Source organism: Larimichthys crocea, chromosome XX (genome assembly GCF_000972845.2).
Source record: "Larimichthys crocea isolate SSNF chromosome XX, L_crocea_2.0, whole genome shotgun sequence".
NCBI lineage: Eukaryota > Metazoa > Chordata > Actinopteri > Sciaenidae > Larimichthys > Larimichthys crocea.
Window position 1 is genome coordinate 14462971 of NC_040030.1, and position 20078 is coordinate 14483048.

The 20078-nt window shown below is 42.9% G+C and overlaps 1 protein-coding gene across 11 annotated transcripts in view; it reads right to left on the reverse strand.

Moving 5' to 3' along the window:
* Window positions 1–20078, reverse strand: part of sox5 (SRY-box transcription factor 5) — a 213744-nt gene that overhangs the window by 73979 nt on the left and 119687 nt on the right. For 6 of the 11 annotated variants that reach the window (XM_019278155.2, XM_019278151.2, XM_019278157.2 and 3 more), the window contains exons 1-2: window positions 11935–12195; window positions 458–653 (exon numbers count right to left, since the gene is read on the reverse strand). In XM_019278155.2, the coding sequence (XP_019133700.1) occupies window positions 458–653; window positions 11935–12011 (273 nt within the window). In that variant the 5' untranslated portion in view covers window positions 12012–12195. Of the gene's footprint in view, window positions 1–457; window positions 654–9027; window positions 9165–10167; window positions 10253–11934; window positions 12199–18973; window positions 19090–20078 lie in introns of those variants that run through there. The other 5 variants (XM_027291909.1, XM_019278153.2, XM_019278154.2 and 2 more) reach the window with 5 other exon arrangements.

Sequence of the window (20078 nt, forward strand, 5' to 3'; positions counted from 1 at the left end):
GAATTGGCTATTAGAAGTTCCTGTTTGCAATGCATCCATGGATGTAGAGACAACTATCAGTGAATCACACTGAAAATAAAGAAAAGTTTAAGAAAAGAGTGATTCTGTAGCAACTTCTGGAGGTTTAAGGTGTGTGTTTTTCAACAGATTTACCTCTATTTACTCTTTATGGACATCTGAAATAATATATTAATATAGATAACATAGTACTGATTGAGTACTAAATGCCCAAAAAATATGGAACATATCAGTGTGTTCAGATTAGTATGTGATTTTTGATGCAAACTGTTGTATTCGGGTGCAATGGGAAAAACTTTGAAGCAGTTAGAGATGCTGCACCCAGCTCATAGCATGATCCTGAGGTAGCGCTCAAGGCTGCCGTCACCCATAGGTGGGTTATTTCCCCTTGAGAAACAAAAAGCAAGTCTGGATGCCAATAAACGGTAGCTGTCCTTACCATGTTGGGGGGGCTGTCCAAGTTGCGGCTGGGGGGTGAGCGAGGGGACACCTTGCCGCAGTAGGAGGCCAGGGGGAGGTGGATGACACCGCCCAGTCCCTCACTATCCTCATCCTCCACTCGCTGTCTGCTGGTTGCCATGGTTACCTCTCCATCTGTCCCCCCATATGGAGAGGCTGGTCGCTTGGAAGACATCCTGGAAAAAAAAAGGGAGAAGGGAGATAGAAAGACAGCGAGAGAGAAGGGAAACAGTGAGCAGTATATTCAAAGGATGATATAATAGGTTGACAACTGGAGTTATATGACGGTGACACAAAATGTTAAGGTTCCTGTGGATACAATGTGTTCCTGTAAACTCCTGGAGCGTGTCCTCCAACTTTAAGTTTTACTCCCTTACTCCTACATTAAGACGTCTGAAAGTTTTTTCTCCCAGCAGGTATTCACCAAATCCCATTCAGCTTATCAACCTGCATCAATTCTCTCACTTCCCTTTTCTCTGGAGTAGTTTTTTTTTTTTTTTTTTTTTTGGTCGTTCATTCAGTTGACAGAGCACTCACAGCGCAACTCCGCACAATATCCCTTCAGTCAGTTTGTGAGCACCCAGCTCCTTGGCAGACCTTCAAACACACTCTCAGGACTTACAGTATGTTTACCATGGGGGCCATTCAACATTCACATTTTCCAAAAGACAGGGCCATTACTGCAAATGGAGCCCGCTTGCACTGGCATTGTGGAGGAAATGACCATGTCTTGACAATAGGCTTTCAGAGAGAGACACAGAGTGGGAAAGAGAGGGAAAAATAGAGAGACAGAGAGTGAGAGCAGTATGCACAGTGGCAATAATATGTGTTTATGAAAACCTCTGGACAATAGAGGAACTGGAGGAAAATAGCTAGCAATACGAGGGCCCCGCTGTTTGCATTTGTTACCGTGGCTTTGTTCCCTTGAAAAGAAGGAAAGGATATAAAGCCACATCTATTAGGTGAACTCTGTCTCTCACAAGGTAAATTTGCCTCCCTGTACTTCAGCTGAATAGGGATGCAGTGACTATGCGGCAATAATAGAATTTAATGTGCTTCTCAGCATCGCCTGAGTGCTTTCAGATGCACTTGTCAGCCTTGAAGCCACTGCGACTATGACCCCGGGTAATAGGCTGCTAAAGCTCAGTCGCACAGAGGCAACGCGTGACATGGATGGAGGGATGGAGGGATGGAGGCATGGATGGAGGGACTGTGAAAACTTGAGGGGAGGGGTGTGTGTGATGGTAAGCGGTGGTGAAATAAGCAACAGGCGTCTGACTCTTAAAGTCCACTGATTCTTTTGTTCCCTTTTTTCCTCAACAAGATTTTATTCCTCTGCTTTTCTTTCTATTCATCCTCTCTCTCTCTCTTTCTCTCTTTTTTTTTTAACAAATCCAAGAGTTAGATCTTCATGTCTTCACCCTCCTTTCATACCTCGTCTGCGTCTGATTTGCTCTGTCTTCCTCTCTGGCCTTTCTCCCTTAAATTCTTCCCCTCTCTCGCTGCTTGTCTCCGGTAAACTGATTACACTCTTGACTCTATTGGATTTCCTCTGGACTGTACATCTGGCATTGTTCCTAGGAGCAGCCACTGCTACTAATTCATTGCTTATTTACCTTATGACAGTGGAGAGGCAAACAATATTGAGTGCTGCTCACTGGAGGGGATGAGGAAAGCGCCATGCTAAGAAACATAACATGCAGCGTTATCACATCGCGGGTGATAGAGGTTAGAGTCAAAATCAAATAAACTCCACTGCAGTAATACCATAAAAAAAATAACTCACAAACATAGTGATGTTATTTAATTACCTTTAATTGTTTACGGAAGATGTTTGCCTGCAAGATTTATAAACCTCATAGATAATCTAATCACTGAAACCAATTTACAAATTGGTGCTATCATTTCCATATTGGTGAGAACCTTTATATGTCTAAAAATGTAAAGTTTTTTTAGCAACACGGAAAAGAAACTTTGTTTTCTTTGCATGCAATTTTGAGTTTCAATGAGCTCCGCGGGGCTTTTTAAAGGTCGGACAATTTTATCCACTTATGGAGGGGACCTGTGTATTACTTCATTTAAAGTCGAATCAGAAAATCACTAAATCGCCACTGTACAAATATGGCTGTAACACTACAGTCTCACTAATTTAATGACATGAAGCTCACTTCATCACATTGTATTTGTTACAATAATGCTGAACAAGTTGGAATCAATGTTTTCATGTAGGACAATGGGGTCAGAACACATACACATACATACAGTACAACAGGAATGTGTATCTGCAGCTGATTTCTTTATCTGTTTCTCTTGCACTCTGTCTTCGTGGGCTTGCTCAGCACAATCAGAGGCCATAAATGACCCGCAAAGACTTTGTTTTCATGACAAAAGACTTGATGATAAAAGTGCACCCTCTTATCGTCCGGTCATAAATATCAAAACTGAAATCGACTTGTGATAACGTTTATGATATTCATGATAAAATGACAAGAAGAAAGATGTGGGAGTGCTTGTGTGCGAGTCTGTGTGTGTGTGTTGTTCCACACACACTATCCAATACCCAGCTGTACAAACTGCAGGGCTTTGAGCCACGTGGCGCACACACACACACACACACACATATGTGTGCATACATAGAACAGAGGCCCTAACACTGCAGGTCTGTCTTCATCACTGCCTGTTTACTTTACCTCCTTTCACTCGCTCACACTGAGGCCTTTTGTTTCAGACGCACACCTTAGCCATAACCCTGTACACAGACCCGGGGTCAGCTTTGAATCCTCACACCCCACTAATGTTGCACCTCGGCTCAGCTATTTAAACTTCTTGGAAAGTAGGTGTGGACTTTTTTTTTTGTTTTGTTTAGACAATTTTATGGTCCATCATTTCACCACAGTAGCCACGTTGACATATCTGCATGGACAGTTACACATTAACACAGAAAACAGATATCCAAAAATTCAGACATCGCTCCACTCTTCTTATGAATAACTCGGTTACAAACATTTCATCATACTTTTTGCTGTTTTTTTTTATTTGGTTGTGTTTGGCATGTTTTTTTTTCTCTCTTCTTCTCCTCCCTCCACTCCTCTTCACACCAATTCAACCTCCCCCTCCCCAATTCTGCTACTACTTCCTCAAAAGGTGGGTGTCTATGAATGGGGAGGCCGTTCACAGCTCCTCTCCGGCTATAAAATCCCTCTCTCTCTCTCTCTCTCTCCCTCCTGTTCGCCTTTGAAGTCGAATTACTATACAATTGGGCACGGCGGGTGTGCAGGTTACGCCGGCTACTTCATTTAAAGTTTGGCAGGGCTGTCACGCTGGCGGAGACCTGGAGGAAGCCGCTTGAAAGAGGCGAGCGATGAAGAGGATTAAAAAAAAAACAAAAAAAAAAACGATGAGGTTTTATTAAGACGACAAATTGGCAGCGCGGTCCAGGTCGTAATTAGAGAATATTAGCATAATTCGGCCCAGTCCAACAATACCCAAAAAAAAAAAAAACGGAACACCTCACGCCAAACACAGGCATTAACACACGTCATACATGCACACATGCTGGTTGCCTTTTTCCACAAAGCAAACACAGTAATGATATTTCAAATGGCACGAAACAAATGCAACAATATTGCAATGAAAAATCACATTTTGATATGAACTCCAATCTGCTGCTGGTCTCATCTACCCCCCTAAACTCTCATTTCCCTTGCAGGAACCACACACACACACACACAAGCACGCACACGGTGAGAGCACTAAGCTGAGATTAGAGCACCACTTCCCCTTGGCTTTTTGATGATTAGCAGCTCCTCACTTAAGTCCCTCTCATATCACATATGTCCACTGCTGCTAAGTCACTAATCGGACAGCAACGTACGTCCATTAACGGGCCGAATAATCGCCATCAGCGGTGGTTAACCGTCCCCTTGGCCTTCGCTTTTACTGTGATCAACGCGTCCATTTCATGTTTGGCACGTCAGCGGTGGCACTTTTTTTACGCACACGCAAAGCGTGTTTAAATACAGGCGGCAGGCTTATGAACACGCAAGCGAAACACTTCAAAACACACACACACATAAATCACATAAATCAAATGAATTAAGCAAACGGGGGTAAAGATTTGTTTCAGCTTCAATGAAGAGTGAGGGGAAGAACAAAGCAGCCATCGCAGAAATGTCACAGGCTATCACACACACACACACTTACACACACACACACACACACACACACACACGCCCGGCTCTCTCGCTCTGTGTGTCTGGCTGCTAACATTATCATGGTGCTAACTGCTCTTGTTAACTCCTCTACTCAGAACAAGCTTTCAGGGAGCGTGGGAGCCTCCTCTGGAGAATTCCACAGTAAAGTGTGTGTGTGTGCGCTTCAGCGTTACGCATATGTGCGTGCGTGCGTGCGTGTGCCTGCGCTCAGCCTCTCTTTAAATTACAACCCATTATTTCAATCACCACAAACACTGCACAGTCAGTCCAATCCGTTGTCTACAGTAGAAATAAGCCAATTCTAAAGTGCTGTCAAGAGTCAAAGTGACACTTTTTTTTTCCCCCTTCTGCTACCTTATGACTGCTAAGAACTGCCTGCCTGTCACTCAGGTAGACTGCAGGTCTATTTGCGTGGAAATGCAAGCTATCTTTGAAATTGTTCTCTGAGGGAATGGAAGGGCATATCAAAAAAATAGTTGAGTGGAATGTGCCTTTCAGATAAGGCGCCCAGGGCGATTTGCCTCCGAGGAACAGACCGCAACATTTACATCCGAATGACACCTCAGGCGGGAATTTAAACAAATGTTTCCCCCCGTGTTGCGCTATCACTTGCTTTATTGCGATCGCTTTATTTCCCTCCCTCTCTTTTTCCTCTCTCTCTCTCTCGCTGCATTCCCTATGCCTCGTCTCAGCTTTCAAAAAAAAAGATTTCTTCCTCTCTCTCTCTCTCTCTCTCTGTCTCCATCCCTCTGTCACACACTCCTGAACTTATTTTAACATCGTCTGTCCTCCTGATCTTTCCCTTTCTCTGTCTTCCTGCCTCGCTCCCGCACACCCGGTGTTGTCTTACTTACTGTTCCCTCTTTACACAATCAGCTGTTTGTAAGAATGTCGCTCCATCCCTCCCCTCCTTCTCTCCCTTCTTCTCTGTGCAGACTCTTAAGGATATTGCCTAATATCTATTTATAGGCTGTCCTTTTGAACAGTGGGAAGAGTGGGGCAGCAACACAGAGGAAAGGCTGAGATGGAGGGATAAAGATTAACGGAGGGAGGACCTGGAGGAGGGAGTCGATGATATTCCTTTTTTCTGTGACTCTGTTAGGTCTGTATATTCTTGACAGCAGTAGATTTACAGCAGGCGTTAAGAACTTCTAAGCAGAAAAGCAGCAATTTTTACATTCCTCTCCAACATTTTGATAAGCCCAAACAAATGTCCAGAGCCCATCGCCATAATGGCAATTCGAAAGGTATTTCTGAAGATGTTTGGACATGAAGTGCAGCGGCACTGTAACATTGTTAAGTTAAAGAATTTCTGCTTTTGAGTACGGATACAAAAAATGCCCACATGACTTTCTCTGCTGAAGTAAACCGTGTGTAACCAGGAGAAAATCTGAACACTGCTCCTGTCTGTATATGCTCACACACTGACACACACACACACTGACACACCCTTACACACACACACACACACACACACAAAAGCGCAGACACACACTCAGCCTCACACACACACACACACACACACACAAAGCATCCTCTGTGAGGTGCCCTAAATCGGCGGCCGACAGCCCAAACCGTGTTTCCTGTCCAGCTTAACCACAAAAGGCAATAACACACAACCTAATGTCGCTGCTGTTAATCACACACTCGCACGCGCGCCGGAGAGACAGTCATGTGTTGTGTATGTGTGTGGAGAAGGCAAAGGGGGGGTAGGAGCAAAAGACGTGGGTTAACTCATGTGGCCTCTGGGACTACCTCTCTTTCTCACACTCTTTTTCGGTCTGTCTCTCTTGTCTATTCATCCACCCGAAGCTTTAGTCACTAGCGAGGCATCACTGCACATGCTTTCCTTGTCATGTTTTCAGCTTTTTCTTCCCTTCTTTGAAACCTTATTTATGTGTTTACACTGAGTCACCAGACATCGTCACTGACATTTTAGCAAAGAAGACAGGATGAAGAGGATATAAAGGGCAGAGGAGGAAGGAAGGAAATCTATCTATCTATCTATCTATCTATCTATCTATCTATCTATCTATCTATCTATCTATCTATCTATCTATCTATCTATCTATCTATCTGCATTGGGTAGGTCACCCTCAGTTTAAGGCCAAGTGAAGACAACTCGTGGGAAACTCTTGAGTGTTGCTATAGAAAAAGGAAGAAGAGGCAGAAGGAGAGAGTTGGGGGAGGAGGAGGAGGCGAGGGGTGAAAAGAGACAGACACGGAGAGGAAAAGTGCATCCGGTGGACGGCGGCCCCGCTCCCCTGGTGTTTTGCGAGGGGGAGACGCTGCATAATGTTTATTGAGCGAGGGACAGTGTTTTTCCATTGTTGTGCCAGGCCACTATTTGTGCCGCATTTGTTAAGCAATCCATAAAGGAGTCACAACATTTGTCTCACTGTCAGCGACTTGGCCTGCCCCTGTAAACCAGACGCACACACACACACACACACAAACACACACATATGCGAGCTCATTCTCTCACATAAATGACAACACACAAATACTCGCACACACACTCTCCCAGCTGGCCTCTTTCTTTCGTCCCGCACTTTGAAACTCTCCCACCACGGCCCAAATGGTCTCCTCCTTTTTCCTCTGACCCCCCCCCCCCCCCCCTCCTCCTCTCCCCCCCCCTCCCTCTCTCTCTATCTTCTCTCTCTCTTTCTCTCCCTCCCTCACTACCTGGAAAGACAGAGGTTTCATTGTAGCTCTCTGGTAGGGAGCTCCAAGCCTCTAACACTGTCTCCTATTGTAGATTGGAAGGATGGTAAACAGTGTGTGTGTGTGTGTGTGTGTGTGTGTGTGTGTGTGTGTGTGTGTGTGTGTGTGTGTGTGTGTGTGTGTGTGTGTGTGTGAGAGAGAGAGAGACAGAGAGAGAGAGAGCAAAATAGTGGGTTAGTGTAAGACAAGATGCCTGGATTGATGGATGACTGAAGAACAAGAAGAAGGAGAAGAGATGGAGAGAGTAAAGAGGGATGTGAAGTGTGAAGAGTGAAGTCCTTGATAAACACACACACACACACACACACACACACACTGCTGGAGTTTTCCTGCGCTGTTGACAATGCAATACCTCCAGCTGACCTTTAACCCCTACTCTGTGACCTCATGTCATATGACCAGACTCTAGTTAGCCTGGAGGGACACCTCTGTCTGTGTTTTACACACTCACACACACACACACACACTTCCATTCTCCTTCCCAGTCACTTGTAACACTCCATCACTCTCTCCTCTTCATCCCGGACCCCCCCGCCCCTTCAATAAACAACAACAACAAATGCAGTCCCCTCCGTTTCTTCTATTGGTTATCAGAGAGGGTCAGCTGATCGCACCGGGGTGGGAGGTCGTGCTGGGAGAAAGTTACTGAGAGAGGGGAGAGAGAGGGTGGGGGGCTTTAACATTCTCCTCTGGTATTTTTCTGTCTGTCTGTCGTTCTTTCTTTCCTTTTCTTTCTTTTTGCCCCCCTCTCGCTCCGTGGATGGAGACACGGTTATCAAGGCTCTCTGGGGACAGACAATATGGCCCAGACAATGGCCTCCAGTCTGAGGTGGTGGTGGGAGAGAGAGGGGGAGAAAAAGAGAGGTAGGGAGAGAGAGAGAGAGAGAGAGAGAGAGAGAGAGAGAGAGGGAGGGGTTGGGTGAGGGAGGCCAGGACAGGGCCACAGGGGAAGAGAGGGGCAGAATAGCGCATTAGTTTGCAGAGCACGGACACTCTACTCAATTACTACTCTCTCTCTCTCTCTCTCCCCCTCTCCCTCAGCACAGAGACACTTACACTAGAAACAGCACCGCTCACTTCAATTGGAAACAAGTTTTTAAATCAGCAGCTGCAAGAATTTCTCCCTTTAAACTGCCCACAGCTCCATGATTACAAAATAAAACTCAATAATTATTCATATAAATAAAAATAAAAACAGTTGGGAGACTTCAGGATTCAGATTTAGATGAAGTTGTTAAAAAATACTTACGTTGCAAGTTCATTCACCGTTCAAAATGTTACTTTAGATGTCATCAGCACAACAAGTATGGGTTTTCAAAATAAAGTAATTATTCAGCCTTTTATTATATACAGTACAATATTAGATTATTATTACTGGTGCATTCATGTGTACGCGGCTGCTTACGGTTGTAGGCAAGCAGATTTCAACTGCTTTACATACAGTTGTTTAATCTGCAATGATATTAATTATTATTTTGTAGGTAACATCTTCAAAGAATCTACCACAGTAATTATAGCTGTTCAATAAATGTATTTGAGGAAACAAGCACAATATTTTCTTCCGAAACGTAGCAGAGTAGATGGAAAGACTCACTTCACTGAATGTACTTACTAAATCAGATTTTCTACTGCAACAAAAAACAAAAACAGTTTGTCTCAGTGAAATTAGGTAAAAATCCTTCAGGCTGCTGATGCCGTCCTTGTTGCTGAACACGACGCAGCTAATGTCAGACTGTATCTGAGCGTGTCCTGCTTAAACTGCTCAAAGTGTTGACACATCCACTGTTGACTTCCCCCCCCCCTCCCCTTCAAACACACTGACACACACACAAACACCCCAATAAACGGAGGAGACAAATGGAGTGGTGCGACAATCCACCACTGCCTTCCTCTCCTCCCTCCCCTCACCACCTCAACATCGCACCCAGCACCCCATGCCCACCCCCTCAATCTCCTGCACTCTCACTTTTCTGTGACCCTGCTTCTTCTTCTTCTTCTTCTCCTACTGCTCCTTCTCCTGTCCATCAGCTAGGAATGTGTCAGTTTGACCACATCGTTTCTTTTGCTTCATCTCCACATCCACTGCCACACACAAGCTCCTTCAAATGCCTCCCTTTCTCTGTCTTTTCCCGCTGTGTTTTGGTTGCTTTGGCTTTCTCCGTTTATTTCTGTTCTGTTTGTGCGAACAGATGAGGCCGTGTTAGCGAAGGCAGTCTGTTTCCACTATTTTCAGCTTCGACTGGAAATTTTGATACATAGCCGTGCGCTCAGAGAACCAAAAAAAATAGTTGAAATCAGAAGAAGCTGAATTGGAATATATAATTAGAATAAAACATAATATAAAACACATAATATTCAAGCTCTGTCAAAGCATGAAGTGCATTTCTAACAGCCAAGCAAGAAGAGACAAAACAAACATATCACTATACTTTTGTTGGCTTAAATAAAATGAGATTAAAAATGTTTTTCTCAAACTCACATTCAACAGCAATTCAATAAAAAAAAAAAAAATCAGTCACGATTTCCAAAGTCGAGAAAAAAAAACTTGCATTTCCATTCGGACAAACCTTTCTCTAGAAACTCTGACAAACTCTTCTTCGTGAGCTATTTTCAATCAAGTGACTCAGAGTGAATTTTCTCAACAATATGATTTAGAGGAAAAGAAAAAAGAAGAAAAGGGGAAGAAGAGTTAAAGACTGAAAGAAGAGGAAGTTTGATAAGAGGATGAAGAAGAAGCAGGGCAGACACTTACAGAGACGCAGGAACGGAGAGCATCGCGACCACCGAGGCTGGAGCGCACACACACTGGCAACTCACACACACTCCGCTCCGCCGAGAGACTACCGCTCAACACACACACACACACACACACACACTCTAAACACACACACACACACACGGAATGGAAGATACCCCTCTCTCGCTCACACACATGCATCCACATATGAACACACACACACACACACGCAGACACACACACGGCCAGAGCCGTGATGGAGTGCATTACTGGAAAGCAAGAGTTTTAAGCGCTCTCCTCCTAAGTCATTGTAATCCCTGCATTTATCTCCATACATTCTGCTTTTCTGTGTAATCCTTTAAATTTTTAATTCCTCCTAGCTGTTGTTATCTTTTTTTTTCTCTCTCTCCTCAACCACTTTGCTGGATTGAACGGTTTATTAAAAACACATTTTTTGCCACATCTAAATGTGTTCTTAATTCAAGGGGGCCCCTAAAATCCCCCACCACCACCACCACCCCAGCGGCGACCCTAGTTTATCTCGGAACAAAGATTAGTTTCATCGGGGCAAAACAGAGCGCTACTTTAATGCAATAAAAGTCAAGCAGGCGAAGGCGTCTGTGTGTGTGTGTGTTAGTATTAAAACGCCGGGTATTATAACATAATCTGTCTCTCACAGCATTAGCATCAAACAGCCATTATTCCACAGGCAAAAGCCACTTGTGTTGACAGTGTCGGAATAGGGCAAGGTTAGAGGGTTCGCACCTCTAAATGAAGCAGGCCCGCACAAACATCAGAGGAGCACAGTGAGATTAACATTAGCATAACGCAAGGAGAGAAAAAAACAACAACACCTCGTAGAGTGACAATAGGATTACTGAGGGTTTGCATGTATTGGATTTGGATTAAGTGAAAAATAAATTGCAAATAAGTAAATTTTTAAAAAGAGGATGCTGAGCACGAGGCTGTAAACATTTCAAGTTCAGATTGAAGTGATGATTTATTATGGCTGTTTGTTGAACTTTTAAAAAGTTCTTTTGAAAAGTGTTATTTGAAATGTAAAAATGCAGAAATTCTCAGAATATTTTTGACTTGTTGATCACGCCTTCACATGTTAGGCTGCCACAGGAGGGGGCATATAAATAGCTGATACGGTAAAGCAGAAGTAAATAAAGTTGTGGTGAGCAGTGGAGATGAAATGATGAGAGGACTTTGACATACACACACACACACACACACACACACTGTTTTAAACAGTTTGTCTATGGAGATATTGAACTGAATCAACACAACTTGAGGAGGCACAGAGGACAAGAGAGTTCTGTTTGCACTTTTTCTACTGCTGGGACAAACATGCATGAACACACACACACACACACACACACACACACACACACAGACAAACTCATACACACATTTAATGCCTACATTGTCCCGGCTGTGCATATATGATATATCTCCCAGAAGAATGGGAGTCAATCATCAACTCTCCTTTTCCATCTCTCTGTCACACACACACACACACACATACACACACAAGCTTCAAACTCAGCCGACTCGCTGAGACAGTTCACATGGTTTACACACACACACACACACACACACACACACACACACACACACACGGAGCGAGTCTTCTCTTTGCACATGCCTTTCTACTTCCCCTCCCTGTCGCTGTCCCGCTCTGTCCCGTCCTCTGTCTCTGTCATCTGTATGTGAATGTGTGTGTGTGTGCGCGTGCGCGCGTGCGTGCGTGTGTGTGTGTGAGAAAGCGTTGCGTACCTGTTACACTCCTGAGGTAGCTCAGGCTCAGTGAGCATGCTGGAGTAAGGGTCCGTCTCTCTCGACAACAACAACATAAAACAGTCCAACAATGCTCAGATGAACAAGGTTAGTCTCCCCAAAACAAGACGGGATAGAAGTGATCCTTCAACCTCTCACACACACTGCTGATTCTCTCTCTCTCTCTCTCTCTCTCTCTCTCTCTCTCTGTTCCTCTCTGTCTCTCTACTCACACACTTTCAGCCTAACACCCTCCCTCTCTCTCTCTCTCTTTCTCTCTCTCTGCCTCTGTCCCTCCTCTTCTCCCTCCCTCGCTGTAAGCTGTGAGATCTAGGCTCAGCTCTTAAAGGGCCAGCAGCAGAGCCTCTTTTTCTGTGCGTGTGTGTGTGTGTGTGCGAGTGTGTGTGTGAGAGAGAGAGGGATAGAGAGAGAGAGAGAGAGAGAGAGAGAGAGCAAAGGGGAGGGGCCATTTGACCAGAGGGCTCATCACTCCCCCTGAGTGCAAATGCACAGCAGTGCTGCCCCCCTCCTCAAGTCCATCTCTCTCTCACACTCACACACACACACACACACACACACACTTGGTTTTCACACACTCAGACAACAGTCACAGATCATGTAGACACACTTCAGAGTGATAAGACCACTGCAAGCCCTATTATGCACTTTATTATGCAACACCAAAGGAATTAATCAATATGAGGTGGAAAACACTCAAGAACACGTTCTTTTCGGTCTAGTTTTTATAATTTTTTCGCCCAAATGGGGCGTCTAACTGTAAGACGGTTTAGAACAAATATTTTCCTTTACCACAAATCGAAGTTTTTATGGTTAAATAGCATTAAGTGATGAGATAATACTGCAAATGAAAAGGGATTAGAGATTCAGGTGGCTTTTTGCATCTCAGGTGATGATGTGTGCAAGTTCTCTACTTTCAGACGCTCAAAGCAATGAATGACTTAAACTCAGCTATCAACATTTTTGTTTATTTAACCACAAATGTCTTCAATACTTTATGAATTATATGGAAACAGGGTATTCTATGACTCACTAATGTGGCTCTAAAGTTAGTGTATGTGAACGTGGCTTGCAGAGCAACAGCTGAGCATGAAAACACTCCCAAATTCTCTGATATATTAAATATAATAGAAGATGTTTTGTTTTTTGTCCTTTTTCAAGTTAAGTTGGTACAGAGCAATGACATTACATACTATAACTCTGAGATGTGATCAGAAAGACATCTGTGTGTATTTTAGGTACTCTGTGTACTTGCATGAACTCTACATTACAATACTGACATTTAAAACATAAAGCTGTCTCTCATATGAGATAGTTTGAAAGTGTTTCAGAGTGCTTCAGCTTGTGACGAATGTTGTAATTCCATTACAAATAAAGCAGGTGATCACAGCAGTTATTGGATTACCGAAGCATTGCTATGCACTAACACAATATTCCATAATGTAACAATTCCAGCTGTAGCCAGGAAAACCCTTGCACAAAGTGATAAACTTCCTCACAGTAAGAGAAGCTAAAAGTAACATTTTTTACTACATATCTGAAATGCCGTAGACTCACCCGTGCTTAATTGGTTAACTTGTGTTGTTCCAGCCCCTTTTACTGTCCCTTTGTTCCACCATGTCAGGAAAGTGAAGCCTCTTTGTGCTCTGCTTTGACACACATCATGCTTTTCACATGATTGGCTTCGCTAACAGAATAAAGTCACAGAACAGCGGAAACAACAAACCTTGAAACAAGATTAATATCTAAGGTGCTGCCGCACTGTCCAACAAGGTTTAAATCACATTTCTGATGCATTCCAATTATATTAATAATGCATCTCTAAATGTTATTGCTATTTTCTTACTGTCATCATGATCAAATAATAATCTAATTAACTCAAAGTCTTGAGTTTTCTATCTATACCATCTTCACCCTTCTCTTCCTCCGCAGTTGTTTAAATATACAGCCGTTCGTTTAAATAGAATGAATGTTTATATGATTATATGTGCCTTTTTAAAAGCCATGCACACCAATCACAAGGCTGAACATTTCAGGTCACATTATGACAAATGAAAAAGAGAATGAAAGGTTTAACTGACTTCAGTTTCATTTCATTTTTCCTTTGATTCTGCAACATGGAACAGTTTTGTTACAAGAAGACAGCTGAACACTTTCAACAGAACATATGCTGAGGCTCACATGCATGAATGAACACACGCACAAACACACACACAGGCGCTCACAAAATACACATATCCAAACTGACTGAAACCTTCACCAATCACCCACACCCATTGTGTCTTCAGGTGTCTATACAGTGAGTGTGTGTACGTGCGTGTGTGTGTGTGTGTGTGTGTGTGTGTGTGTGTGTGTGTGTAGTGCATGCTGCTTTCAGCCCTTAGTGCTGTCAGTCATTATTAGGGGTGTGTGGTCTACGTGTCACACATACGGCCAATCCAGCTATTGTTCTGGAGAGCGCAGAGAAAAGCGGAGCTGACAGGCTGCCACTTCTGTGATACTTTAACACACACACTCAGACACTGACACACACACAACCAGGAAGGGGGAGAGAAACCAAGCCCTGTCACTGTACCTACTGTACTATAGACAAGCACACATCTACTGTACAGTCTCACACACACACACGCAGCATGCATACAGTGTACAGTCTTTAGAAAGTGGGAACACATTAACACACACATGCACGTATTTACAAAATCAGAAACTTCATACACTGACAATAAAAACTCACCACAGTCCTTTTAGCAGCTGTTCGAATCACGCAAACTTTCTCGGCAGAGGGTCATCAGTCAAACATCTAAATCTTAAACCCCACCGACCCACGAGTGTACCTTGTTTTTACTTTTAGTGAAGATGCCAAAGTTTTCAGAGACATCACATGTGTGACATGTAAAACCGGATGTCATCCCACCTACATAACGTCCCTCGAACCACGAGTCAAAGTCAGTTATTAGATGTGAAATTTGAGACAATGCCAGTTCCTTTTTTTATATAAATTAAAACATTTTACAGGATCTGATTGTAGGAAAACATCACTCTCACACACAAATACATCCACACACAGACTCAGTTTACAGAGATATCAATTCCAACCTTTGCATTGTTAGAATTGACCAAACAAAAAAAAGAATTTGATAACTATAACTATGCACATGTATACATACAGGCAAAGCACACATGCCATGGCCCCCTTACTGCTACTGCTCTCTATAAGACACGAATAGGAACATGTCAATGTCAACAACAATCAGTAGCATTAGTTTTCTATTTACCTAATCTAATTCATGGTCAAATGGAGAGAATACACTGGCAGGGCTAAATCTAATCGCATTCCCGGACTAAATTGAGCCCCGATTGGAAACGGCATCTCTCCTTGACCCCGTAAACAGCTGCAAAACCAATGATAACCTCATTTGTGCATTACAGAAACTTAATTTCTCTATTATGCGGCTGACTCTGCGGCAATCGTTCAACATAACGGAGCAGTGCTGACCTGGGCACAGCTGAGAGAATGGGGACGAGCCTTGTGCTTGTCATATTCACACAATGGGTATGGCCAACAGTGGCTCTCAGAATTTACTTTGCAGTAGACCTTGTCATGAATACTTCTGACATGACAATGGATAAGAGAGGATAATGTAAATGCACAACAATGAAGTGTCCATGCATGGAAAAGTCTCTCATGAGCTGAGGTCAGGGTTTTTCAGCAAAGAAAGTATGTTCAACAGCATAGAGAGACAAGAGGAAGGGTGAGAAATCTACACAAGCTGGGCGCAGAGATCTCCAGGCATAACAAGGCTCTCAGGTGTAAGCCATCGTCCTCAGTTAAAACATGTTGTTGAGGTATATGAATAAGCAAGGCCACCGGAGTGTGTTGTAATTGTGTGAAAGAATAACAACAAGAAAATGAAAAGGGAGTGTTTCACCTGGGTTGAAACAAAAGGGCTTTGTTAAGTGATTCATTGGTTCATAATCTGAGTTGTGTTTTTAGAAGGACGGAGGGAGAAGGCATCAGAACAGGATATGCAACACACACACACACACACACACAATGAAACGTACTATCACAGAGACATGGGGAAGAAATACCCAGAAGGAACAGCAAAAAAATCACAATGCTGCAAGAACACACACATTCATGTTTTTAAAAAAATACACACATTCATTCACAAACACAAGAAAAAACACACGGAGAGGCAAGCATGTACACACAACACACACACAGAGAAAATCCATTACAATGAAACCGTTGATGGGAGGCCCCTGTGTCGGGACCCTAACAGCTGTAGTGCATTAGGGGCCGACCAAGAGCAGGGGCAGGGAGAGACCGGCAGTAAACAATCCCAAAGCCTGAAGACACACACTTGTACGGTCACACACATCACCCACACATTTTCACAAACATTCACGCACCATATTATGCAAATGTGAAGACACACACGTTGGACACAATGTGGCAAATCAGTAGTTATGGACCTGAGAGGGGTTTTCTGTGGAAGAGCAAGATCACATCTAGAAAATGACATAGTTTGCATTTAAATCGGACAGAAATGAGCGCACTGGGGTTTGTTGGATATTGCTGCGCCGTGATGCCGTGAATCAAAATTCTGAGATTGAGCAGGACAAAATTTGGGAAGGTTTTTTTCTAGAATTTCAATCATAGACATTCACGACAAGATGATGAGAGTGAGAAATTGCATTATGGACTGATATCGATGATTGATTATTCAGCGCAGCATCCCAAGGAATTAGCTTCATCTTGTATGACTGCAGCACGCAACTGACAAAGCCAACGTTAAGTGCCGATGTAGGAGGATCGGAACACTTTACGTCACAAGGCAAAAAGTGAGTGAGTTGGCTTTCCGACCTTTCCCTGACTTTAACTATATGCTAGTTGCAGATGTAGGAATGAATAGCTATGGTAGACAGATTATTCTTGACCTTAAAGGAATCTTTGTGAGTTTTTTTTTTTTTTTTTTACCATAACACACACCATTATTCAGCAGATTTTAGATTTTATTTCTGTTTTGTTCTCAGCAGATTTTACATTTTATTTCTATTTTGTTCTCAGCAGATTTTACATTTTATTTCTGTTTTGTTCTCAGCAGATTTTAGATTTTTATTTCTGTTTTGTTCTCAGCAGATTGATGCCATATTGTGAGGTTTTGTGTAGGTTTTGTCACAAATTTTACTTGTCTGGTGAAAAAAACAAACAGATGTTTTGTTGACCCAGACATGCACTTTCTTGCTCTCTTGCTCTGCCAGTGTCACTCCTTTGTAAGCAATGCTGCTGCTTATAGAGCACGTGAACAAGTCTGATCAAGCAGCTCAAGACTGATCCATGATGGAATACTTAAGTCTTCATCATTGCTGCTGCTGCCGCTGCTGAGGTTCTGACAACTTGTGCTGCTCCCTCAGGATAAGCTACCAGTAGAATAACAGTGGACTGAGTCAAAGCTTACATCATTCACCTGACAGTTACAACTTTGGCACCCACAGCCGCTTAGTTGAGCCAGCCTTAATACATGAATGACACCGAGACACAACAATGGAAAGAAAGCCAGATGGAAAACTTGACTAGTGGTCGAAGCGATTCCTTACTTCAGCCGACAAGTCAAATGCATAAAACCAAAATGTATTCAAAACAAGACAAAATAGATCCAAGAATAGTTGTGACATCTTACTGTTACCCTACAAACATATGTTTTTGACATCACTGTATCAGATATCAGATTCTAGGTTACATCTTAGGACAGTCTTTCAAAAATATGATATGATCAACAATTTGGAATTGAGCATGAAGGCCTGTGGTTTCTCTCCATCAGTTTCAGTCACAGCTCGTTTCAGTCTCAGTTCATATAGTGAGTTCATATATCAATACCTCTGGCATCTTTTCTTCTCTCTCTCTCCCCTTTCCTGGGAAAGGATAGGCCAGCATGGAGAGGCGAAAGCCCCTGTGAAGTGGCTTTATCATGGGGAGACACGTGCAGGCAGAGGACCCCGTCTGAAGGCTGAGTGGCAGGCGGCAGAAACCATTAAGATAGAGCTGCTATCTCTTGCTGCCAGGGCCCTCTTAATACAGACGGGGGTTCAGGCCGCTCTCATCCACACACACTCACACACACACCTTCTATCCCGTGGTACTTGAACTGAGACGTGGTGACATGGATGTAGAGACATGTGCGTGTTCATTTACACTTACAAGCAAGGAGTCTGTTCCACCTCCAAAACCCATCAATCCCTGTCTGGGCAGGACGACTGCACAGATTAATGGTCAGGTAGACAGGTAGAGACCAAAAGAGAGACAAATTGCTCTCTCTGACACTTTTACCACCAAGGTATGGCTGTATCAGTATTGTGTGGTGCAAAGTGCACACCGGGTTCACTCCAGGTATGAATCTGGGACACTAACCCTAACTGAACTATCAGTAGTTTCAGTTATTATGTAAGATACATTTTCCCTGGTTTCCTTTCCTTTATTTTTCACTTATACACACAAGTGACTGTAAGTGGAATCTATACACTGCAACTTCAGGTTATGCTTTTACTTGTTAATCCTTAGACTGCAAATGTGTAAAGCCTTCTTTAATATAATAATTGCCTGTCTGTACCATGTCAGTACCATGGGTGGTGGCAGTGTAAACACACTGGAGATTAGAAATGCGCTACAAGAAATATTAATTTGCTCCTGGTTGATCTAAACTGTGTGTATGAGGTTGTAGCTGCATCATTAGTTTATACTTTGTCTAATTAATTTAGACAAGATTAAATGCGCCAAGGCCCGCCAACCAACAGTTGGTATTACGACTTTTGTTTTGAAGTAGCATGGAATGTGAAGATATGTTTGATATAAGGGATGCAAGAGTCAGAATACCCAAATGACAAAAACCGTACTATCAGGTCAGGTGGTTCAGTTCGATGTTCTAGAGATATCTACCATGTAAAGGAATTGTTTTACATAAAAGTAAATTTGCTTGTTTGTTTTTTGATAGTTATAAGATCAATACTGCTCACTTACCTTTGTGCTATAATTATGGAGGCAGTGCCAGGAGGTGATTAGCTTATGAAGACTGGAGGCAGGGGAAAACAGTTAGGAGTCTTGTCATCACCATAAAGCTTGTCAGGCAAGCAGCTGAGACTCACCCAGCCACTGGTCGCCAAGGAAACAGTAACAACATACAATGTGTCTTGCAGCAAAACCACAATTGTTGTTTTTACATTTCTGGTTGTGTATGATTAAAACAAACAAGATCCAACATGCTACTCGGTCAGATTTAGACATATTGATAGGTGTGTTTTTGAACTAGTGTGAAAGCTGGTGTTTCCGGTGTTTTTTAAAGACTTTGTGCTAAGCTAAGCTAATCCTCTCCTGGCTCCAACTCCACACTTAGCAGACAAATATAAGTGAGTGGTATTGATCTTCTCATCTAATCATAAGCAATAAGCAAGTCCTTTAAATGTCTGCTGCTGACTCTAGACAATGGAGGAATTCTGTTTGTGCTGTTCAAAACAACTCTTCTACTTTGGCAGAGAGTGGTGCCCGTGAAAAAAATGTCTGAGTTATGTCTGAAAAGACACTTTTCAGTGTTGTGAAGACTCAAACAAAATTCTATTAGTAATTATTATTAATAATTCTATTTCACTACCTTCATTGTATTGCATTGGAGGCAGAGATCTTAAAGATATTTCAAAACCTGGACAAATCAAACCAAAATGATTTGTATGGCTAGCTACCATTAGAGAGAAAGCACGTTTTTGTGATTTGGTTGAACTGGCCCATAATTGCAAAGGGTGAATTATAAATCTTTTAACTGTTCTATTCTATTCTATTATCACAATGCAAGTGTGATAGGTCATATCTGTTCTGTTTTGCCTGACTGACATCATCTTAGTTCATCCCTTCATTTGTGTTCATTAGCTCGGCGGTTCGATCCCCTCCAGTATCTTGCCCAAGTGTCCTTGAACCCCAAATTGCTCCCGAAGGAACATACACATTCATCGTTGTATGAATGACCTTGCATGGCAAACCAATGCCATCAGTGTATGGATGTGTGTGAATGGGTGAATGAGATGCGTACTGTAAAACGCTTTGAGTGGTCGGAAGACTAAAAAGGCGCTATATA